General features: G+C 32.6%; 1 protein-coding gene across 1 annotated transcript in view; it reads right to left on the bottom strand.

The window, feature by feature from the left end:
* The window catches only part of LRRIQ3 (leucine rich repeats and IQ motif containing 3), a 167523-nt gene that overhangs the window by 66697 nt on the left and 74599 nt on the right, over positions 1 to 26227 (bottom strand). Inside the window, exon 5 of the mRNA XM_007978288.3 lies at positions 19877 to 20033. Coding sequence (XP_007976479.3) covers positions 19877 to 20033 — 157 coding nt within the window. The remainder of the gene's footprint in view (positions 1 to 19876; positions 20034 to 26227) is intronic.

Below are 26227 nucleotides of genomic sequence, written 5' to 3'. Positions count from 1 at the left end.
TGAATACACACATCCAGCCCACTTCAGTGAAAATTGACCCATAATTTTTTTTTATCCTGAAGAAAAATACAGTAATAAAGTTTAAAGATGGAAAAAAATAGTTAAACTCTTGAGGTGTACCACTAGTTAACAATAATCAGCAAACATTACATTTTGCCTGGAGGACAGTGCACTCAAGATTTGCTTTTAGGTGCTCATGAATTCTAATAATCATGGCTCTCCAAATGATAGCAAGAAACCTAAACATGTGAATTTTCACATTTCAATGAGCTCAACAGTTAAAATTCAAAAGGAAAGGCACACTTTTTAATTATTTTCTTCTATCTCTACTGTCGACGAATATTTTTCTTGTGAAATGAGCGTATGCATTTCTGACAAATATTTAGCAGTTGAGAATATATATTTATTTCCCACAGAAAGAAAAAAAGTGCAGATCTTATGTAAAACTCCAATGCTGTCTCTGCAGTAGTATTTTCAAGATTATATCAGAATTCTAAGAATTAAGAGGAAAATGACTTGGCATACTGAGGCAGACTAATTGTCCTATATAACAAATATTTTACTTCTAATAATAGTAAAAAGAAACATGCTATTAAAGTTGTTTATCCACCAAAACATTTTAATTTTCTTTAATAATCCTTAAGAATCTACTATTCATTAATTTATCTATGTGATTTATTTTTGGTCTGTTAATATCATCAGCCTATAGAATTTCCAGAATAATGAATTTCACAATAATGACCACAGTACTGGTAACCCCCTTACTTTATCTATCTTTGAAGAGTATTCCAAGTTCCAGTATAACAGGACTGTCAAGAATATCAGTTTTATTTCTATAGCTCATAACTTTATGTTTTATTCTTTGACTTGCATCTTATAATTTTAATGTATTTTCTTTCAATGATTCCCTTCAATCTTCCCACCCACCTACAAATATCACAATGATAAGCAGATTCTGTTAGCTATTATTTTATAGCAGGGCAGTAGAATAATGTTTTCACAAAATATATGGAAATGATTATGTGATTTGTAAGTTGTAACACAAAACAATATAAATAGAATTTGGATTATACTTTTTAAATGCAACAGATATTTTAAATGCAACAGATATTTTAAATACTTTTTAAATGCAACAGATATTTTAAATGCAACAGATGCTATTTTAAATAAATAAATAAATATTTTTTGAGCGCATGCTATGTTCATATCACTGTGCTAGGTACAGAGTGGCAAAAACAAATAAAACACAACCTACCATAAAATGGCTAATATTCTTAGTGTAAAAATATTCATATAGAATAGTCACCTTAAAAGAAGGTAGAATATAAATAAATTTAAATAGAGACATACACAAATTAAACCTGAATAACCAATCAGAGAGACTAATTTCCCCTAATACTAAATGTGAACTTTACTAAAAGAGAGTGAATCTTTGTTCTGGATGACATCAGAGACTATATTATTTTATTTACCATTGCAAGTTGAAGTGAAGAGGGAAAAGATAAAGAGGTACAATCTTGGAATAAATTATTCTTAAATAAATTGAAGGAGTTGCCAGGAAGGAGGTTTTAGCCTGGGAGCCCAGAATTTAACTTAAAGTAAATGAACAAAGCCTTTTTAGTGCCTACTTTAAGATAGCATAATTGTAGAATGAAGGCAGTGTGCTGGAATGGAGGTGAAGTGGAGAAGGACATATAGTGACGCTTTTTAATGTCAGACCTATCTATAAAAAAGAAGACTTTGCTCTAAATAAATGCCTGATTAATTCATAGGCAGTAAGATCAAACAGTTAATTCTAACACACAGTTCTAACAATGGAATCTCTCACACTATGTAGCCATGGTTTGCTTGTAGAAAAAAACTGCTGGTAGAAATAATGCTCCATCTCTGTAATCACCCTCTTCATCCTTTGGAGCTACTAAATCAACACAGACTGCACTCTCTTTCCAGTTCTAGTACTTGTGACAGGAGCTATTTAAGTCTCTTCAGACCAAAATTTAGAACTCTTTGTAAACTTAACTTTGTGAACAGCCTAACATATAATGCTGGTAGTTAGGTTTTTACCTCATTTTGAGACTTCATCACCCCTTTCTGCCTTTGTAATGTTTCCCAGTTTCTTCAAACCTGGTATCTGCCTTGAGCCATTTCCCAAGCCTCTATTCTAGCAATCCAGTCTTTAGTACAAGTTTTCTTCTTAAGACAATACTTCAGCATGGTATCTGGGATTTGATACCTGATGACAGATTCCATTAACCAACTTTTAATCTTAACCTGGTCCAATTTCAATGTTGCTAAATATTTCATGCCAGTTGCTCAACTGTTTCTTGCCGTGTGGACAACACATAGAGCTTACAGTACTCACTGGATACCAGACTGACTCTCCTTTTCTAATTCCTAGTGCTATAACCATTCTGTCTCCTGTACTGTCATACTAGCTCAGTCCAAATTCTTCCTTAGTTCAACCTATTGTGTTTTAATTAATATCCATCACCTGTGAATCTCAAGATAAAGTATATGCTTAAGTTTTAATATGAGTAATAGGCTAAAAGCTCTAAAAGTTATCAAAAGATTGAGCTCATTGGAAAGCATCTCAAAGAAACTGGGAACATGAGTTAGGCAGATGTGAAAGAGTAAAGAATACTTAAATTTACATTAGGAAAACATGAGGCAAACAAGTAATAACGGACAAAAGAATAACAAAAATGGTGAAGAGACAACAAAAAGCCAATAAAACAGTAAGCCAAAACACCCATAAACTACTGTAATCTATAATCCTATTATACTCTTTTATCTACACTCCAGAAATTTTTCTACACTTTCTTGTTGTCTGTAACATTTCACCACCTACAAAACTTTAGACTGATAGGTGTAAGAGTTTACTCTTTACTCTTTCCTTCATATGTTAATTACAATTAAATAGCAATCCTAACATTTGATTGCTTATATGAAAGATTAAATAATGAATATAACTTGTTTACTCCAAATATTTTGATAAATATTATGCATATAACTGCACATATGGTATTAAAATATATATAGACTTTTTATTGCCAAATAATCATTTTGAGTGCTCACGTGAAATTAAAATGCTCATTAACAGCCCTATCCACTTGTTTCCACATTTTGTCTCATACATCTCTATGTTTAAGATAATTTACTTTCGTCATTTACATCAGGTATAACTCCCAATGAATTGATGGGTGCTGACGAGTTGATGGGTGCAGCACACCAACATGGCACAAGTATACATATGTAACAAACCTGCACGCTATGTACATGTACCCTAGAACTTAAAGTATAATTAAAAAAAAAAAAAAGATAATTTACTTTCTATTAACACATTTGCCAAGCTAATTCTCATTTCCACAGCTTTGACCATATAGTTTTCTTAGTTAGCATTTTCCTTCATCTGTTCCTTTGAATAGAACTATTTAAAATTTTATCTTTTTTTTTTTCAACTTTTTTGCTTTCATTTTTTTCAATGATTCACCACAGAGTTGGTGCTTAATTATATAGATGCATTGGTCTCTATTTCATCTGTGTTCTTCTATTACCTCATCTAAAATGCTATTTCATAAAAAAAATAAAAAAAAAATCCACCCTTTTTAATTATCCCATCGCATGTTGAGGTAAAAAAAGTACCTAAGAGCATAGAATGTGAGATTTTTAGCTAAGCTTTAGTACTCATGTAAAAACAATCTGTGTTGATATCTGTATTGATACTTATATCTATAAATTCGTGTGAGTATATATCTATTGACCTTTAAGTAGATGAGCAAAACTGATTTTTTAATTATAAAGACCATCATATCTGCATTATACTACGTGGCCTAACAGTGGGATAAATCAGTATTTCTATAGGTAAAAAAAAATCATCAGGCCAGGGGCACTGGCTCACAGCTGTAATCTCAGCACTTTGCGAGGCTGAGGCGGGTGGATCACGAGATCAGGAGTTCGAGACCAGCCTGGTCAGTATGGTGAAACCCCATCTTTACTAAAAATACAAAAATTAGCTGGGTGTGATGGCAGGCGCCTGTAGTCCCAGCTACTTGGGAGGCTGAGGCAGAAGAATCACTTGAACCCAGGAGGTGGAAGTTGCAGTGAGCCGAGATTGCCCCACTGAACTCCAGCCTGGGCAACAGAGTGAGACTCCGTCAAAAAATAAACAAACAAACAAAAATATAAATTGTCTCTCAGGTATTTCAGGTATTTGAATATTCTTTCCATATGTCAACTCTCAGAAACTAACTCTCCACATAGATTTCTATCCATTATGAGTCTAAAAATTACAAACATTTCATAAATTATTTCAAAGAAAATAACACAACATTCATACACATGGAAGGAATTTTTTGCATGTTAATTTCTGAAATTTATTATAATGACATAAAACACTTACACTTTTAGGATAACAGGTTTAAATCCTAAGCAAAAGACAATAACAAACTATAGTATTGAAGATTCTTAAGATTTTTTTTTCCTTCAGTAGTAGCACACCTTTTAAATAATATAAATTCTTCAATGCCAAAATTATATATACAGACATACATATCAATAAAATAGAACTTAGAATCCAGGAATAAATCCTTGAATACAATCAATTGAATTTTGACAAGACCAAGATGATTCAATAGAGATAAGAAATTTTTCTCAACAAATGATACTGGGACAACTGGATATCTACATGTAAGATAACAAAGTCAAACTTTAACCTTACACCATATGAAAATTAGCTCATGATAGATTATAGGTCTAAATATAAGAGCTAATACTATAAACTCTTAGCAGAAAACATAGAAAAAAAATCTTTGAGATCTCAACTGAAAGAATGGTTTCTTAGATATGACACAAAAAATAAAGGCAACAACAAAAAAATATAAATGGAAGTTTACCAAAATTAAAAGCATCTGGGATTTAAAGAAAACCATTGAGAAAGTGAAAAGACAACCCACATAATGAGAAAATAACTTACAAATTATATATGTGATAAAAGATTTGTATCAAGAATATGTAAAGAATTCTTACAACTCAATAATAAAAAGATAACCTATTATAAAATGATCAAAGGATTTAAATAGTTCTCCATAGAAGATATACAAAGGGACAATAAATACACAAAAAGATGCTGGCATCATCAATTACTAGGGGAATGCAAATTAAAACCACCATGAGATTACTTTGTATCCAGCAAACAGTTATAATCATAAAGACATAAAATAACAAGTATCGATAAGGTTTTGGAGAAATTATAACTCTCATGCATTTATCATGTGAATGTAAAATGATACAACTGCTATGGAAAACTGTTGGGCAATTTCTCAAAAAGTCAAGTGTAGAACTACCATATCATCCAGTAATTTCACTGTTAGGTGTATACCCAAGAAAACTAAAAGCATATATTCATTCAGAAATTTGTACATGGATGTTTAGAGTAGCATTATTAAAAATATCCGTGAATTAGAAGGAACTCAACGAATGAATGGAAAAACAAAATGTGGCATATCCATAAAATGGAATATTATTTGGCCATAAAAATAAACGAATTATTGATAAATGTTACAACATGGTTGACATGAGATTTGGGCAGCAAAAAAAAAGTGTTTCAACATGGATGACTCTTGAAAACATTATACTCAGTGAAAGCAGCTGGACATAAAATAACAGATATGCATGATTCCACTTATATTAAATGCCAAGAATAGACAAATTCCCAGAGACAGAAAATAGGTTAATGTTCCCAGGAGCTGTAGGGAGAATTTCTAATGGGTATGGGATTTCTTTTGGGGAGTAATGAAAATTTTATTTAATTAGTGATGATAGTTTAACAAACTTGTGAATATACTAAAAACCACTGGAGTGAACACTTAAAAATGTTTTATTTTATGGTATGTTAATTATATCTCAGTAAAGGTGTTGTTATAAATTGTAAAGTTGGCAATATAGCTTCAGTAGTGTTTGTCAAAATTGTAACAAAATGTCAAAAATGTGAGATACTAAAAATAATTAACATAATAGCAAGAGACGTGAGAAAATTATTAAAATTTTTCAGGCAATTTACGATTCACATTTTCAAAAACTATAACACTTTTTATTATTTCTAATGGTAACTCAAGAATGTAAAAAGTAGCCAAGTAAATATAAATTTTACTGTTTATACTGTTTGATAAAACTGAAGCTCAAAATAACTAAAATGCAGAAAATAACATGTTTATCATTAATTACTAGCTATAGCACTTCCAGAACTTTCATTTAAACTTCGTAATAGGATCTTATGCATTTTCTCTCTTTGGGGATCTAAATATAAATTATTTGGTGGCATCTACAGAATTACAATAAATCAGGATTCAAGATGGACTAGTCAGAATAGAAGAAAAAACCTACAACACAGTTTTTTTGTTTTTTATTTTTAATGATATAAATGCTTTTAGAATTTGCCTGTAGAAAGAAAACATCTTGACAATTATTAGGCTTATATTCCCTCAAATTCTAGGAAGTAATGTACAACATATACTGTTCATGGAAGTGCTAGGAAGATAAGAAAACTATGAGAGAACTTTAAAACAAAAATAAATTATAAAATCAGGGAACTTTAAAACTTAAAAATAAATTATAAAATCAACACAAAGTGCATCAGATTTAGTATTTAAAATACAGCTAAAATGAGAGAATGATTATCAGTTCAAAAGAAGATTGCACCAGAAATACTTAGTAATGGAAATAAAATTTGGAGAGCAGAGACATCCATAACCAGGATTGGTTTAAATTGGATTAAATTCGGACTAATTCTCAAGTTTCAAAAAGCCCTATGAAAGATTTATTTAGGCCAGGCATGGTGGCTCACATCTGTAATTCCAGCACTTTGAAAGGCCAATGTAGGAGGACTGCTTGAGCCTAGAATTTCAAGACCAGCCTGGGCAACAACCTTGTCTCTAAAAAAAAAAAAAAAAATTTATAATAATAATAAAATAAAACTTAGCTGGGTGTGGGGGTGTGTGCCTGTATTCCCAGCTACTAGAGAGGTTGAAGTGGAAGGACTGCTTGAGTCCAGGAGGTCAAGACTGGAGTGAGTCATGAATGTGCTACTTCACTCCAGCCTGGGCAACAGAGTGAGACACTATCTCAAAAAGAATAAGTAAATACATAAATTAAAATAAAAGAAATTTTAAAGCCTTTTGAAAATTAGGAAAGAGCTATCAAGAAAGCTAGGACTTATCAGGTCAAAATTTAAGAGAAGGCAAGATCCCCCAGTAAGTCCTCAAAGATGCTTTTGTTCTGATAATATTTGAAGTTCAGGAAGAAACTAAACTATAACTTTGGTGGCTCAAGGAAATTAGGAATCAAAAATCCAATCCTATGTTCACCAAAGTAGAAGATCCTGTTCATAGTGAGTTGGAAACTCACACAGCTACAGCATGATACAAGTAAACATGTAATAAAACAGACTCTAAATTAAAATGATATCTGAATAATCCATAAAATCTCAAGGTTTAAATTGGAACGTGGTCAAATATTGGTGGCGATTCTGTTTCTAGTGGTAGAAAATGGAAACAATATCTGGAGGAAAGTACTTTCATTCTAAGGCCCAAAATTTTCACAACTGATATTTCAAATACAATGAACAGTACACAAGACACAGTACACAAGATACACTGAGGTATCAAATGAACATGAACAGACAAAAGACTATAGAGTTACTCTGACTACTATTTTTCAATAAAGAATGAGCAATTTTGATATACCTGCAGGAAAAGAACAAAAAATTATAATTTACTGATTAAACATAGCTAACAAGAAAATTAGTGAACTGGAAGAGTAGTGAAAAAAGTTTCAGAAAGCATCAAGGAGGAAAAAAAAGTGAAATTCACAGAATAGAAAAGAAGAACCATAGAGAATACAAGTTTACTAGTAAAAAGTAACAAACATCCTATTGCAAGATCTTTGACATCAGTGCAACCTAACTTTGCTTTAAGTGTCTCAGGTAAATAAATGTCTTAATAATTCAAGTTGAAAGTATCTATTTTATTTTATAATATTTTATTATAACATTGTATTTCCATTAAATACTTTCTTTACTTCTTGATTATTTCCTATTTGCTTTGACAATTGCTTTCCACAGCTACTCTGCAGCAAAGATTTATATTTTTCCTTCAATATTGGTTTTCCTTCATTTTCATAACAGAATCTCTGACTTTTGCATGGGCACATTTCTGCTTAAGATAATGCCTACATATTTCAGCCTTCCCTGCAGCTGAATGTAATGATACAACCAAAATCTGGCTAAAGATATATTGTGTGGCATCATTTAGAAACCTTACTTAAAACACAGTTATAAGTTCCCTCACACCTTTATTTTCTATCTCTTCCTCTTTCTTGATGGCTGGAGTGTGCATGTGATGGGTGGAGTAAGTGCAGTCATTTTGGGTCATGAGGTACCATTTGACTGGAGGTCATGTGCAGAAAAGCAGGAGACAAAAAGAGCCAGTCACTAAGTACTGAGTGAAATAGTTCCATAATATCAGTCCTAGACTGTATACCTTTGGAGTTTTACATGAGAGGTGAACAAACATATTAGTATCATTTTAGATCTTTATTACACATAGCTGAATCTAATTTAAACTGATAGCAATATGTAGTTGGAAGTGGGATAGTACAGATAAAAGAAATGTGAAACATCTGACACTACCTTATTAAAGGAGATTGGGTAAGGACTCAAGATATTACAGGCTGAAGAGCTGGTGGCCCTTGTTTTTATGGCTTCAAAACATTTTCACTTTGGAAAGCAGGCTACATGCTAACTGAGTGCGTTCTGTTACAGAAATTGTCAAACAAATACCATATTTGACTGTGTTCGATGTTACTAGTACCTTTTATGTAAGTCTTTTGAGAGAAAAAAATCTGTGTTATATCCAGCCAGCCTGAAATAAGAGATGGAAACAGAATAAAAATTTTGATAAGGCAGGTACTCTTTGCAGTCTGCAGGTTAAGCTTACTGAGATTCTAGTGATTCAGGGCCTTGTATAGATGAAAAAAACAACCTCTCTGTTCCTCAAATTGAAGCGGTTACAATAGGGGACTTCAAAGTAGAACTAAGACTTACACACAAAGGTGTAAATGTCTGCAGGAAAGATGAGATTAAGAATTTTGTCTTCCCTCCAACACCCATTGTTTCAGAAAGTTCGCCTATAGTCGCTATCGTTAATTTGGAAGACAGGAAAATGAGTAGAGAAAAAATTTGGAAGACAGGAAAATGAGTAGAGAAAAAAATCAGTAAGTGAAAGACCAGAAGCTTCAGGATTATAAACAATGTCTAAACAAGATCTTTCTGCTTACTTTCTACTTACCACAGAAACTACTGACACCAAATAAATCAGAAGCATACAAAGTTTTTGAAGGAAATGGATTACCAAAAAAAAATAAAGTCTGTCCTAAAAATACTTGTGGTTTTTCAATCTCTATAGCAACCCACAGGCCCCTAAATCTATTAAGACTATGAAACTCCAACACTCAGGAGGAAAAAATTCTCTAATACCTACTTCTGATGTTGCCATAAATATGAATAAACAGGTAAGATGTTTTCACAGGGAAAATATAGGAGATTTTCCAGATGTGTTTATTTCAAGAGAAGAAAGTGGTTACTATTCCTATCAGACCGATTTGGTAACTGCTATGGGGGCACAAACAACTGTGATTCCCTTTTCCAAATTAGAGTTTTATTATAAATATGCTGTTTCTATGCGACTTTATATGCTTGGTATGTAGAAGGTGAATACTTTATATTTTAGCTATAGGTTGCTAGACTATGAGTTGTTATATCTTGTCTTAGTGAAGCAGACTGGACATCTACCAGTATAACAATTGGAATTAAGTTTAGCTGCAGGTAGTGACTTATTCAATATAGGAGTACTTCCATCTCACATGAATATCTGAATGTAAGAAGACGAGGACTCATATGAAAACTCTGCAATTTTCTGTAATCCAGGATACTTCCAGGTTTCCACTCATATGTGACTTTCATTCCCATGGTCTAAAATGAAGTTCCAAGCCACAGGATGAAGGAAAGCAGAAAGAAGAGACAAAATCCATTGCCAACTGTCTTTTGGGGACATTTTTCAGAATCTGCCAAATACTTCCATTCATGACATGGTATGGTGAGCTGAATAGGGCTGCCAAATCATCTATGTCCTAATCCCCTGAACCCTGTGAATGTCACCTTATATATTAGTTGGGTAGGGCTTCCATAAAATACCATAGACTGAATGGTTTAAAACATAGTCTTTTTTTTTTTTTTTTTTTTTTTCTCACAGGTCTGAAAGTTGGAAGTCCAAGGTAAAGGTTCCAGCTGATTCAGCTTCTGATGAGGGCTGTTACTGGCTTGCAGATGACAGTCTTCTCCCTATGTCTTGATATAGTCTTTCCTCAGTGTGTGCACATAGGGTAAGGGGAAGAGGAGATTCTTAATCCTATCAGATCAGGGCCCCATCCTTATGACCTCATTTAACCGTAATTCTTTAGAGTCCCTATCTCCAAATATAGCCACACGAGATTAGAATTTCAACATATGAATTTTGAAGGGACACATTCAACTCATGACACTTTGTAGGCAAAAAGATCTTTGCAGGTGTGATTAAGGATGTTGAGATGAGTTGATTATTGTGGTGTGCCTGATAAAATAATAAGCGTCTTTATAAGAGGGAGGCAGGACATTAGAGAGGATGTAAGAGATGAAATGACAGAAGCAAGAGGTTAGGGTGATGTGAGGTAGGGAATATAAGCCACAGAATATACGCAGCTTCCAGAAACTAGACTAGGCAAGAAAACAGATTCCGCCCTGGAGACTTCGAAAAACATCAGCCATGTAAACACTTTGATTTAGCCAAGTAAAGCCAATTTTAGTCTTCTAGAACTATAAAGGAATAAATGTATCTTGTTTTAAGCCACCAAATTTGTAGTAATAGAAAACTAATATACATGGTGATACTTAATTGCTAGAGAAGCTATAAAATGCAAATTAATCCAGACAGCTAAAATTTGGGGATGCTATTATAGAGGAAGAGAGATATGATAGATATTAGAGAGCAAACATCACTTACTGCCACGAGAAATGATGGAATTTTTGCTATTATAGTGACATAAGCTTTTAGGTTTGCTTCCTTTGGTAGAGGCTTCGTGTTCTGTTTTGGAAAGGGTACATGCAAATGTTTGAAATTGTCCTTCAATAGTCATTCCAATCTTATTCTACAATAAAAGAAACCCATGTTTTAGCTGGGCATTTGGATGGTCTGAATGAGACTATATTTCTTAGCTTCTTGTAGCCGTATGCCCAATTTGTGGCCTACGAGATACAAGCAGAGTGTTGCATGGAAGCTCCTAGGAACTTTCCAAAAGTAAACACAATCATTATGCCCTCTTCTTCATTTCCTCTTCTTTCTGGCTGGTTAGAATGAAAGCATAATGAGTGGATCTGGTGAAACTACTGTGGACCACGAGACGACCTGCAAAATAGAGGCCTTGTATAGTGGAGTAACAGGATAAAAGGAGTGAAGAACTCTGAGAACATTATGATGCAGAGTTGTTATACCAGCAATGCACCATCTATATCTTGATTTTTATGTGAGAGAAAAGTTGTTTTGTTTAAGTCACTATTAGGGATGATTACTCCCAATTCTAACTACTGCATTTTCTTCCTTCATTATTTCTCTCATAGAACTGTTCATGTAAATTTTTACTCATGTCTCTACATACATATCCATGACATGTATGACAAAATTTTGTCTTTAAAAATGTAACATTAGTGAAGTTATTTAAAGGTATATGTGTTGTGAACTATTATAACTAAGATACTGGGAAGGAAACTTATTAAATATATTATGCCTAAATAAATCTCAGAAGCAACTTACATTATGCACAGGAATTCTAGCTAATGAGTAAGAATGCTTTTTTATGTAGACAGCATATTCAATATTGGGTACTTTTGTACTCTAAATTCATAGTCATATATAACTACACCATGGTCACATGGGAGCACAGCAAATAAAAAATGTAAAAATACATTTAGGTTATTACTGTCAACTTTTAAGTTGACAAACATTCCTAATCTAAGTGTTACTTTATCATAATATAGTTATATTTAAAAGAAATGATAAAAATTATATCTGATGGAGATGTTTAGCAGAGGTTCTCAAACTTTTTGGTCACAGAATTCCTTTATTTGCTTCAAAATTATGAGATCCCTAAAAATATTTTGTTTATGTGTATTATATTCTTTCAATATTTACCATATTAGAAATTCAAAGTGTAAAATGTTTAAAGTACGTATTTATGTAAAATAACAATAAGAAATCCATTTTATTTTCATGAAATTATACATTATAAAACCAAACTATATTACAAAATATCACTGTTAAGAGTGGGACTGGTCTATATTTTTAAGAATAGATGTAGTATCTGGCTTAATAGATAACCCAGATTTTCATATCTTTTTATATATTAAATCTCTTATTGTATCATGTCATGCAGGCTCTGGAAAAACTCCATGATACAGTAATGACAGAATGAGAGTCAAAAAGGAAAACACTGTTTTAGTATTATCATAAAAGCTATATTGGTATGGTGGATCCTTTAAAAAGATTTCAGGAACCTAAGGTGGTCCCTGAACTACACTTTGAGAACTACTATTATACAGAATAACTATAAAGATAAATCTTATGAAACTGGACCAATTATAGGAAAGCCAGTCAAAAGGCATGAAAATTCTCAAGGTTGTAAGAGAATGCATATGATGACTATCAGGAGGACAAAGTAGATGAGAAAAAAAAATCTCCATAGTTTTATCTCAGATCAAGAGGGAAAATAATATTTAGAAAATAATAAAATCAAACTATTGCTCTCAAAATTATTTGATACAGTATTGTCTGCACTGAGAGATAAATAAAGGTATAATGTTGAATATTTTCATTAAGAACTGATTTAAAAATCACCTAAGAACTTGAATAAAGATTCCTTCAAAGAAGGCACAGAAATGTCTCAAAAGTATATAAAAAATGTCCAATTAAACTAATCATCAGGAAAATGCAAATCAAAACTGCAATAAGATATTACCTCATACCTGTTAAGATGGCTATTATAAAAAAAAATAGTAAAAGACAAGTGTTGGTAAGAATATGAAAAAGCTGAAACTCCTTTGCACTGTTTTTGAAAAAGCAAAATGATGTAGCAGCCATAAAAAGGAGGATGGAAGTTCTTCAAAGAATTAAAATTAGAACTATGATATGATTCAGCAATTCCACTTCTGGTTACTTATCCAAAAGAATTGAGATTGAGATCTCAAAGACATGAACACTTCCTAGTTCCTTTCTCTTACTCTTTCCCTTTCTTAGGATGTATTGTGGCATTAGATAAACCCTCTATTCAACTCTCTCATTTCTCCAGCGATTTCTCTGTTGACCTTGGCAATTCGCACATCTTTCTACCTCAGATTATGTATTAATCTAGCATCCACTTGCTGCTTTTCAAAACCAATTCTGCAATTACTTGGTTTAAAACCTTTCTTATCCACATATATGGAGCTAGGTATAATAAATGGTGTCAAAGTTGGGTTTCTCCAGAAAGGGCTATAGCCTCCCTTCTAAGCCATCAATATTGCTTCCTTGGACCTTTAAAGGATGGTCTAAAATTATCTTTAGCCTCTAGTAGCTCTAGTATCTTCCCCATAGATTCTTCTGATAAATATCTTATACATCTACCTAAGTAGACACTAAAAATCACCACTTCTCAGAATTCCTAATACTCAGGACAACTCCAACTTCTTATATGAGACCCCTTAGTTGCAGGTGACTGACTAAACTGTACTTCAATGTGTGTATTTCTCTCATTTCCATTCTTTACAAAATCAACCTCTGAACAGTGAGATTTCTCTAGCTCTTCCCCATCCCCTATAATTTCCAGCATAGAACTTGCTTGATTGCAAGTTTTTAGGCCTTATGCTTTACTACAGTGCTTGGAACATTGTAAATATTCAGTAAATACCCATTTAAAATAAATTGCATTACTGGTGGAACCCTAAAATGAGAGCTATACAATAACAAAGGTCAATTTTTAGAGTAGATGTAAGAATGTCATTACGAAGCTCATTTCTTAGCATTAGTTAAGCTAGAACAAATCCCAGAAGCTGAATAATAATAAACTTTTACTTTCCAGCATAAGGAAACACACTATTCCACAAAACAATGACATAAATTGACCCCCAAAATAAAAATACTTAAACATACTTTTTTTAACATTCCATATTATAAAAGAGGGTGACCAGTTCCACATTTCCTAAATCTCATAGAGAATCAACTCCTTCACTGTTTTCTTAGCATCATTTTCTGTTGAACAAGATAAAAAAGAAGATGAGCAGTAGATTCAATATTTTGGCTTGTAATATTATGGAACTAATTATTCTCCCTCTGTTCTTCCCCCTCCATATTTACCTGAATTTAAAGTAGACGTAAAATATTAAAAGCAATCAAATAAGACTAGTTCTTGATGTATAAAATTACAGCAACCTCACCCTGACTTGCCATCTGTGTTCTGCATCACTCTAGTGAAAGCCAGCTACATAGACTGACATAAATGCACTTCTATGCTTTGCAATGCAGTAGTCCTGAGTAAGGTGAATTCTTCTCTTTCCTTTCCTATATAGGACAGATGACAAAGTATCTCATTTTTCTAATAGTAAAAAGAAAATTACACCTCACCAAAGAATATACATAGATGGCAAGTAAGCATATGAAATGCTCAACATCATATGCAATTAAGGGAAATATAAATTAAAGCAAAAACGAGGTACCACTACCTACCTATTAATATGACCAAAATCCAAAACACTGACGATACCAAAAGCTGATGAGGCCTTGTGGAGCAACAGGAACTCTTATTCATTGCTGATGGGAATGCAAAATGGTACAGCTGTTTGTATGACATTCTTGTCAGACAGTCCAGCAATTGTATTCCTTGATATTTACCAAAATGAATTAAAAACATGCCCACACTAAAACATCTGCGTACAATATTTGTAGCAGCTTTATTCATAATTGCCAAAACTTGCAAGCAAACAAGATGTCCTTCAACAGGTGAATGGATGATCTTTCATACAATGGAATATTATTCAGTGCTAAAAATAAAACGTGTGCTCAAAGCCACATGCAAAGGCATAAAGGAGACTTAAACACGTATTACCAAGTGAAAGAAGCCAATATGAAAAGGTTACATACTGTATGATTTCAACTATATGACATTTCAGAAAAGGCAAAACTGTGGAGACAGTGAAAGGATCAGAGGTTGCCAGGGGTAAGATAAGAAGGATAGGCAGAGTACAAAGAACTTTTAGGACAGTGAAACAATTCTGTTATACTACAATAGTGAACACATACAATTATACATTTGTCAAAACCTATAAAGTGTACAACACCAACACTGAACCGCAATGGAAACTATGGACTTCCTGTGATAATGATGTGTCAATATGGGTCCATCTATTTAATAAATTTACCACTGTGGTGTAGGATGTCAATTTTGGGGTATAGGGAAACTCTCTGTACTTCCCTCTCAACTTTGTTATGAAACTAATACTGCTTTAACAAATGAAGTTTATGAATTAAAAAGAAGAGAACTGATGACGTGGCATAAAATATAAAACAGAGGTACCTGAAGGCAATATTTCTATTACGTTGTCAAAAAAGTAAGTAATTTTTTTGTTCACAATAAAAACATTTTTATTTTGTAAATAAAACATATTTGAATTTTTAAAAAGAATGTGTAAACCTTTAGAAAGAAAGTAGTAATTATCTAAAATTGTATTAACTATGAACACTATTAATATCTTGCTGACTATACCTTAATGTATTTTTGCACATCTATATGGGGGTGTGTGTGTGTGTGTGTGTGTGTGTGTATGACCAGGCTGGTCTTGAACTCCTGGCCTCAATTAATCTATCTGCCTTGGCCTCCTAAGTGCTGAGATTACAGACATGAGCCACCATGGCTGGCCTATGTGGTATAATTAAAAAGTTATTTTGTTTATATTTTTGAGCCCTTATTAAAATTATAATAGATTTAAATACAAACAGCTCATCAGATTTAAAAATATATATTTAAACCTTTAGAATAATACATCTAATAATAATTAATGGAAAGGGTTCACAGGGAGAATTGTATATGAGAACATTTAATTTTATTTGATCTTACAAAATGGCACTCAACATAGCATATATATAGTTCCACGAGTCCCATTTATGGGAAAAATTACTCTTTGGAAGCAAAGCAAAAATCAATAAAAATATTCTAGAATTCAAGTAAATCAGCATTATAAAACAAATCCTACTTTAGTATAGCTGAAAGCCAGGTTATTTTATGTCAGGTGTTTTCTGGAGGTATACAAAGCCACAGAGTACAAGATGTGAACATTCAGTACATTAGAAGTGGTTCTGAGTAAGAGATCCCTTTCAGAAAGGTTGTATATGGTTACCCTATAGAAAGGTTTCCTCCTTTGTTGATAACCAGGGAGAATCAGGCACCCTCTCCAGAAGATTAAGACAGAGGGTGTGAAATTCCAATTTTCATGCCTCAAGGAGAAAGGGTATTGCTCAAGTTCTAAGAAAAAGATTAGATCATTATTCTAGGAAGTGGACTGTCAAAAAAGATAGAAATTCACAACGTATAGACTGATTCTTTTCTTTCCACATGGTTGAAGCAGTAAAGGTTTCTGGCCATCACTTTCTTACTTCACAGATGCTTTCTCTCCTTCCTTACAACATAGGAACTAAATCAGCACAAGGATGCTTCAGATGTATGCGGCAGGGAGTGGGGATGGCTGGGGGAGGAAAGGAGGGGAGGTAGGCTACCTCTGACATAAATATTTTGGGAAATGCCCCCATCTCTTTCCTTTTGGCTCCCATGGCTGTGACTATCTCTCACAATGTATTCCTTCTAAAATTCATGTTTGAAATATAGGAAGTAGATGAAAGAAGACTATTTATGCCAACAAAGTATAGGTAATAAAGGAATTACAGCACAGTTCAGTCTAGGTTACTTACTATAAGTTTATAAGGAATTTGAAGTCAAAGCCCCTGTGGGGTTTTGGTGTGTTTGCTGTTACTCCCTGAACATATATTTTGCTTAGAACAGCAGTAACCTCCAAGGGAAAGGATCAACGATACCAAAGCCGATTTTAAATATCTTTAGGCATCCTAGCAAACTTTTTCATATTAGTATTCTGATTTTCCTAAAATCTATCATAATAGTATACAAGTTTTCCTACAATTGGATCTAACTGAACTCTCACAGTTCTGTATTTATGCCAGCCTCATCTGTACAAGTCACAACCATGCTTTCGTATCTGTAAGCCATGGAAAAATAATGTCCCTAGTAAGTGTTCCACATCCTCCATTTCTTCTATTCTGACCCAACTGCTTTTGTCAAATTCATTCTTCATGTTTTCTGACTTCTGGTTCTGTATCTCATTTACAGTTAGTTATTGCCCTATAAACACTGGATGTTTATTTGAACCTCTAGTTTTGCATCATGGTATTTCCTAAGTGAATGTAGCTTGAACTTACTCCTCTGGCTCTTCTCACTTTAGGTTCCATAGTTACGGGGAAATGTTAAATCCTTTAGATCAAGCACATTTTATCCCCAAACAGGAGAAGATTCAGATACTGATTACTTCATCTAATTACTGAACCTTGAATTCTATTCTTGGCTAATCCTTTGTATTGCTTTGCTCATGGCATGTTTTGTTGTTGCTATTGTTTTATCTTGTTTTCTATGAACTCTCAGTATTAAATGTCCATGTTTTCTCACCCCCACCCCTTTCCCTACTCCCTAACCCTTTCACTGTTCCTTTAGATTTATCAATTATCACTATAGTTTCTTACAAACCAAACTCCAAGGCACAAGAAATCAGGTAGCTCACTTAGTCGATATATTATTCTTTTATTATTTTTACCACTCAAAATAATAAAAGATAAAATAATAATAAGTGAATAAAAATAATGCATAATGAATAAAATAATAATACGTAATTATCATATAAATAATAAAATAAGAATAATAATGAAAGATAATAATAAAAGAACAATATATTAACTAAGTGAGCTGAAGAGGAAACTACAAATGAAGGCAGCAGAAGATTGAAGGACAATTTTATACAAAGAAAGTATTCATCAAAAATAAAATTTACAATTAAAATAATTGTAATTACTTTAAGAAATTGAGATGAAGACAACTTCTATATTAATATTCTATTAATGGTGGTTATAAACGATAAAAATGCATAAGACAATGTACATATTTATCAACTAGGAAAAAATAGTTCTTAAAAAGTAACATTAATAATGATACAGTTAGCAGAATTATTAAAAATACAAGGGAGATTTCAAACATTCTTTATGATAAATTTATCTGGAAAAACCTTCATAATATTCAAAATACTTGCAAAACCCTAACAATGGCACATTTCATATAACTTTACACATACTAAAAAATCTTTGGAAAATGAGTATTTTATTTGATTTCATGCACATATATATTCGCTTGCCACAACACAATATATATACATAATATATATTTACATGCACATACATTGGTTGTCAATATATTCAAATTAGTTATAATTACACAACAAACTGGTTATCAATATACTGATATCATACTCTCTAATCATACTCTGAAATCATACTCTGTATAAAGCATATAGAAAAGCAGGTGGTATGCTCTGAAATCCAGTGATTTTATATTCTACACAGAGGGTCAAAACATACTTCAGATAAACTTTATAATTTCATAATGCACACTATCATCTGGAGCAAATTAATACTGTTGGCACTGAGTGCTGATGAGGGACAAGTTTTGAGTAGAACACATTTGCCTTTTGTATCCTATGTTTTTATTCAATGAATAACTTTCACACGATTTAAGGAGTTGAGGACATTCCTATGCTATATCTGGAACATAGGTCTTCATTTGCATTGAAATAAAACTAATGACAGTCTGGACCTTTTGCATTCCCTTATAACAATGCTAATGTAATAGAAATATTTATAGCTCAGGCTACTCAAGCAGAGAGCCACAAATGAAGGAGCTTATCACAAACCAAGTGCTTTAGAAATTATAATGTTCACTCCAGTTAATACTACTATAATGCTAACTATTCACTTCTATCATTAATTAGTGTCCAAATCAAAACAAAATTATAAAGATAAAAAAACACAAATTCTGAAGTCAGAAGACCTGGAGTCCAATCCTACCTATCAATTGTGTAGCTTTTGGTAAGTTAATTAACCTCTATGTCTCTTAGTTTTCATATTGCTCAAAATGAGATAAAAATATCTATCTATGGTGCTACAGAGAATAAGTTACATACCACTTGCAAAATGTCTAGCACAGTGTCTGGGATATAGTAGGCATTCAATCAACATAAATAAATTTCTTTCTATTTCTACTGTGTCCTCAAAGCAATTCATAATATAGCATAAAACAACGAAGGAATGTTGTATTATACAGAGTTAGCACTCTTTAATAAAGTAAATATTTATGTTTTCAATCACTGAGAAGTGGTTTTTACATTACTATTACTACTTGTAAAAATGAAAGAAAAAATTATATATATAAAGCATAAATTATTAAATGGTTGTGTATACTATGAATGCACCATAAAAATATATTTGTATTACATTACTATGTGACTTTTTTCAATCAAAAAATATAAAGCAGGATATTAATAATATAATGAAGGAAATTTAATAGACTGAAGAAATAATAGTGCTACCTAAATTGCAAACTTTAATATCTTAAATAAAAACATTTCAAAGAAAAATAATACACTAATTATACTTACATGTTTCCAATATGCAAGCTTTCCTTTTATATTAGTTTCAGGTTTGAAAAAGAGATCCTTAAGGAGCTTATCTTCATATCCTTTGGTTATGTAAATCCATTTTGTTTCATATCCTCTAATAATTTTTTCCCGATGTTTTTTATGCAAAAACACAGGGCTGAATATAAGGGAAGGGGAAAACTGTTTGTTAGTTTGGTGTCATTAAAAAATGTGAAAATCAGTCATGAGTTCACTTACATCTTAGAAAACATGGTGGCAAATTGAATGTAATAATATATTTATTTTCATCATATTGTTATATAATGCTACTTAGTAACTAAGGTTTATCCATCAGCAATCATCAGAGGATAAATGAATGCTGAGAATTTTGGCTGATATGAATCTACAAATAATTCTGTACTTACCTCTGGCTAAGCATTTTAATAAATAATGTGAAGAAGAACATGTCTAAATTATCTATAGAAACATAAGGTAAGCAGTGTGAAGTTTTTTTTTTTTTTTTCCCCCCAACCTAGTGAAGAAAGAACTTTTAAAATGAGGTTAAGAGTTATTACTATGCCACAAAAATTATATTTATACTTCATTACAAACTAGGAAATATGCTCTAGAGCAGTATGTCCAACATAATAAAAGTCAAAAATAATTTTAAGTTTTTCATTAGCCACACTAAGAAAAAGTTTAAGAAACAGGTGAGTTTAATTTTAATACTATGCTTTATTTAACCCGATAGATCAAAAATATTACCCAATAAATGGCATCTACAAGTTAACATCATACTCAATGGTCAAAAACTACATGTTTTCCCTCTAAGATTAAAAACAAGGAAAGGATGTAATCTTTCATCAAACCTACTCAATATTGTACTACAATGCCTACTGGTCTAAGAAGGCAATAAAAAGAAAACCATAGGCCAATCTCACCTTTGAACACAGGCACAAAAATTCTAAATATTAGTGAAAAGAATCTAACAATGTAAGCAAAGAATAATAACACTCTGATCATGTATTATAAAACTCACTACATCAACAAATTAGTAGAGGAAAAAAAGTGTGATTATATAAGTAGACACAGGAAAGGCATTGGATAAAATTTAGCAGCCTATCTTTACAGAAAAATCTTTGTAAAACAGGATCCAAAGAAACCACATCAATATCATGGAGGTGATTTACCAAAAATCAGCAACATCCATTCTCTTTGATAAAATAATTGTTTGGATTAAAATGATGAATGAGGTAGATGGTTACCATTATTACCATTATTACTCAATAGGAGAAATAAAACAAATCAACTGAGGAAAGCAATATTCTCGCTTCTAAGATGTTTTAAGTAGACTCCACTAAGATGTTTTAAGTAGACTCCACTATTACTCCTTCATTCAAAATATTTGTCTTAATGACATACAAATTAGTTAGGATAAAATATACTAAGATAATAAAATTTATAATAGTTTAAATAAGGCCGTTTACTTTCTCATGCTGACCAGTCTAGGGGAGTAGAGTAGCTCTGCTCTATAAAGTCATTTGATTTTGTTTTACCATATCTAAAATCACTGCCATCAGCTACACGATGAATGCATTCTAGCCCACGGAATAAGGAAACGTGGAAACAAAGAGGCAACAATAACAATTTAAGCACATAAAATCAAAGTTGTACTCATTACTTCTGCTCACTTTCCAATGTAACAACAACAAAAAAGTTGTAGCCTGTGAATATACTTAGCCATAAGTGAGAGTGTGAATACAATCTCTAGTTTTCAGTCAATTGCCAAAAGAAAAGAAAAGAATGGATGTTAAAGGGAAAAGTGGTCTTCTGCAAATGCTCAATATGTGCTTTGTGAAGAGAAAAAAAAAAGTCTCTAACATGATGAAGCTTATATCCTCTACTATGTAGAGATAGATAGTATGGAAATAAAACACAAAACACATAATAAGTAAATTGCTTTATACTTAGGCTGGTCTGGGATAATATTGCTAAGAATAGACAAGACACAGGGGGCACCACAGAAAAAAAAAACATTCCAGTCAGAGCAAATATCAAGTGCAAAGAACCAGACAGAAGTATGCTTCATGAGACGAGACCACATTTGGCATGTCTGAAAAACAGAAAGAAGGTCACTGAGATGGAAAGTCATTGCAGAGCTTTGAGCAGAAGAGTGGCTTTGAAAAGGAATAAGTTGGGGAGATGACTTCTGGAATAGAGATGTGAGAAATTCTGTGGAATCTCTTCCCAGTGAAACAATATCTGGTGGGAATTTTTTTTTAAGTTAAATATCTCTGGAAATTGTCCAAAGGGCATCCAGTAAAATAAACATCTATTCAAGAAAATCTATTACATCTCAGTATTAACAGTGAATCTTTGCCATTTAAACCACAATTTTCTCTCGTTTCCTCCCTTCCTCCTTCGACCCTAGTTCAATATGACAGAAGTTCTACCCTGAATAAGTACAGCCGAGAATCCCTCTCCCACTGGGTCCTAGTTGAAGACTACGGTATTTTCACAAGAAATGCAGAAATTTATCTCGCATCCCAAGCCTACCTACATGTTTCAGAGGTATTATGTCAGGAAAGAATAGTTGAGAGGTCTGGGGCTTTCTTCATCCCTCCAGCTCCCACTGATAGGCAGAAGTTCTAATCAAGGTGCAACAGGTAGAGAATACTGGAGCCCTGGTAGCTCTTATTCCAGATCACTTATAAGATAGCGATTCTGTGCCAGGTGAGGCAAGCTGAGAAGACAAGAGACTGCTGTCACAGCTGAGTATTCTATTTGTGAATGTCACTCTGAAAAAAGTGAACCACTGCCTCCTCCCTCTGATCCAGGACAGTGGCACAGTGATTTTGCCCAAGGATAAATGTAGCCCATACGAACATAGAATCTGAAGTGCTCCCCTCATCCCCTCAAACTGAATTGACTTTATGAAACAGAGTATGGAGAATTTCAAATCTAAAGGCACTGTTAAAAACAGTGGAGATTATGGTGTTAAGCAATTAAGAGAAGGATGGTAGTTCCATGAGACTAAAAAGGTAAACTGAAGATCAGGTTGAAATTTTCCAGAGAGAAACAAGAAAAGAGCTAAGAAGAGTACTGGGATTAGAGCAAACAGCAAAAACTGGTCTCAAAGATTACCCTGGAAAGGGCCTCAACATAAAATGAATCAAACTGTTAATTTATGTCCCAGAGCATTGTTAAAGACAATAGAGCAATCAACCGGCAATTAGTAAAGGTTGACACTGAGTTTGATACTAAAACAGTTCAGAAGACTTAACAGGGAAATCGGAGAAGACAGTCAAAGAGAGCCCTGCTTATACCACTGTCCTCCCAAGAGCAACTATAGCTGGCCAAACAGCTGACTATAGCTGGGGCAAGCTCTGAGGAGCAGTACCAGAGGCTGCACAATGCTGGGAAAATAGACTTCACTAAAATAGTCCAGACAAGTTATTAAACAAATAAACAAATCACAAGAAACTCTGTGTGGGGCTACAGTATCCCGGATTATTACGATATAGTACCTAAAATGTCTAATTTTAAACAAAATGCTATTAGGCAAAGAAACACAAAAATGTAAACTATATACAAAATAGGGCAGACAACAGAAGCCAACATATAAAGGGCCCAGACAACAGACAAAATAGACAAAGACTTCAAAGCAGGTATTATAAATATGTTGAAAGAAAATCAAGCTTAAGTAAGTAAATACGCTTAAAAGAAATCAAATACATTTAAAGGCATGATAACAATGCCTTTTCAAATAAAGACTATCAATAAAGACAAAAAAATAATTTTACAAAAACAAAAATTTTGCAACTAAGAAGTACAATAACTGAAACAAAAAATTTTACTCTAGTGGCTCAACAGATTATGCAATCTGAAAAACAGAAATAAAATGAAGACAAGTGAGCAGATTCACAAAAAGTTGAGGGATAGGATTGAGTCCACCAGTACAAATAATGGGAGTACAAGAAAATAAGAGAGACAGAGAGAAAAAGGTGGAAAATAAATAAGAGAATAATGGCTAAAAATTCTATAACTTGATTTTGAAAAATTAATCTACACATCCAAGAAGTCCAATGAACATAAAGAGGTCCACATCCAGACACATCATAGTAAAACTATTGAAATCTAAAGACAGAGAAAATCTTGAAAATGTTTTCTTGAAATCAAGAAAAATGATGAGTCACGTCCAAAGGAACCCCAATAAAATTAACTGTGGCTCTCTTATGAGAAACAATGGAAGCCAGAAGGCAACAGTATGACATTGTCGAAGTTCTGAAAGAAGAAAAAGAAGAAACTCAATCAACAATCTTAAATCCAGAAAATATGATCTTTCAAAACTGAAGGTGAAATAACAATGTTTCCAGATCAATACAAGCTAAAATAATTTACTTCTAGCAGCATGCCTTGTAAGAGCTACTAAAGGAAGTTCTATTTAGGCTGAAGGCAAGAGACCTCCATGTTTTTTAAAATAAAAAACGCAGAGTGCTGGCAAAGGTAATTAAGTAATTATTAATCGGTATAAATGCATATTTTTTCTCTTAACTAATTGGAAAATTAATTATATAAACATATATACACACACATAAACCCCCCTCCCTTTATCTCTCTCTATATATACACACACACAATTATATATATAATTATATGATTTTATGTGTATATTGTTATATATATACACATACATATATGGTTATATATACACACATACATAATTGTATTGTTGGATCTATAACATATAGAAATATATCTGACAATAAAGGCGCAAGGAAGCAGGTGAAAGCAAAGTTGGAATAGTGAAACAACCCCAAACAGTAGCTTATATTCATAAAAATGAAGAGAGCTAAAAATGATAAATAGAAATATTAATATAACAAACTCTATGAATATATCTATTCATCTTTTAGTTTCTTTAAAAAAGTTTACAGTTTTATAATGTAATAATTATAGTCACAAACTGTTGGATTTGTAACATGTATAGATGTAATATGTCTAATTTAATAGTACAAAAACTGGGGAAAGAGAATAATGCTATATAGAAGTAATGTTTCCATATCTCACTAGACTTAAGTTAGTATAAATATGAAGTAGACATGATAAGTTAAAGTGTATATTGTAAGGCCTAATAAAAGCACCAAGATCATGCCTGTAATCGCAGCACTTTGGGAGGCTGAGTCGGGTGGATCAAAAGGTTAGGAGATTGAGACCATCCTGGCTAACATGGTGAAACCCCGTCTCTACTACAAATACAAAAAATTAGCCAGGTGTGGTGGCAGGCGCCTATAGTCCCAGCTACTCAGGAAGCTGAGGCAGAAGAATGGCATGAACCCAGGAGGCGGAGCTTTTAGTGAGCAGAGATGGAGCCACTGCGCTGCTCTAGCCTAGGTGACAGAGCGAGACTCTGTCTTAAAAAAAAAAAAATAAAAGCACCAAGAAAATCACTAAAAACATACAATTAAAAAATCAATAAAGAAATGTACATGTTAAACTATAAAATAATTACTAACAACAAAAGCTATAAAGGAAGAGAGGCACAAAAATGATATAAGACATATATGTGAATAATGTTAGGATTTAAGTTTATTTTAAAATAAATTTCCCTTATATTCTTAATATTTTATATAATTATATAATTAATTTTACATGGCTCCTATTTTAAATATAATCTTTAATTTTATTTTAATATTCTTTCTAAAGCATACTATCTTATCTAATGATTTATTTTTTTATAATGTCTAATAGAAAGTAAACCCATAGAATTGAAGAGGTACAAATCATTTCCACAACCTATAGATGTTAAAACCTAATTTTTATCTCAGCAGAAGTATTTATTCACTTTCAGGAATTGCTCAAGCATTCGCTCATTCAAAAAGCACTGTTCTAGACTCTAGGGACCTATTGATTAAAAATTCAAAGTCTAATGATATTTAGATTAGAAAACCAAAAAATGGAAGATTATTTTTCTCTTATTATAATGAATTGTAAGGACAAAACATTTAAATTTAACTTTTAACGACATCAGTTATTTAATCTCAACATTTCTTTAATATTTCCATCTCATCTTAGTTTTACTGGAGACTCCCTAATGACATTCTAACTTAGGAAGTGGCTTCTTAATGAACTACTGGCTGGAGGAATTCAGGAATTATCTGGTTGCCTTAGCAATTAAAAGTCTCATTACAAAATAGAAAATAACTAAAGAGTTCAAAATAAAATAGGGTGTTTGTAAAACTTTACTTTGCCTTCAATAAGTAAGTGGCTTCATTAATCCATTAAGGTCCTGGTTGGATAGTGTGAGACAGTCTAGATCTCAAGATCAAGGTAACCTAGACAGGAGAAGACAGCAGTCTTGGATCTTTCATG

This window comes from Chlorocebus sabaeus, chromosome 20 (assembly GCF_047675955.1).
Source record: "Chlorocebus sabaeus isolate Y175 chromosome 20, mChlSab1.0.hap1, whole genome shotgun sequence".
Classification (NCBI taxonomy): domain Eukaryota; kingdom Metazoa; phylum Chordata; class Mammalia; order Primates; family Cercopithecidae; genus Chlorocebus; species Chlorocebus sabaeus.
The sequence above is the reverse complement of the archived record's forward strand: the minus strand, read 5'-3'. Positions and strand labels throughout refer to the sequence as shown.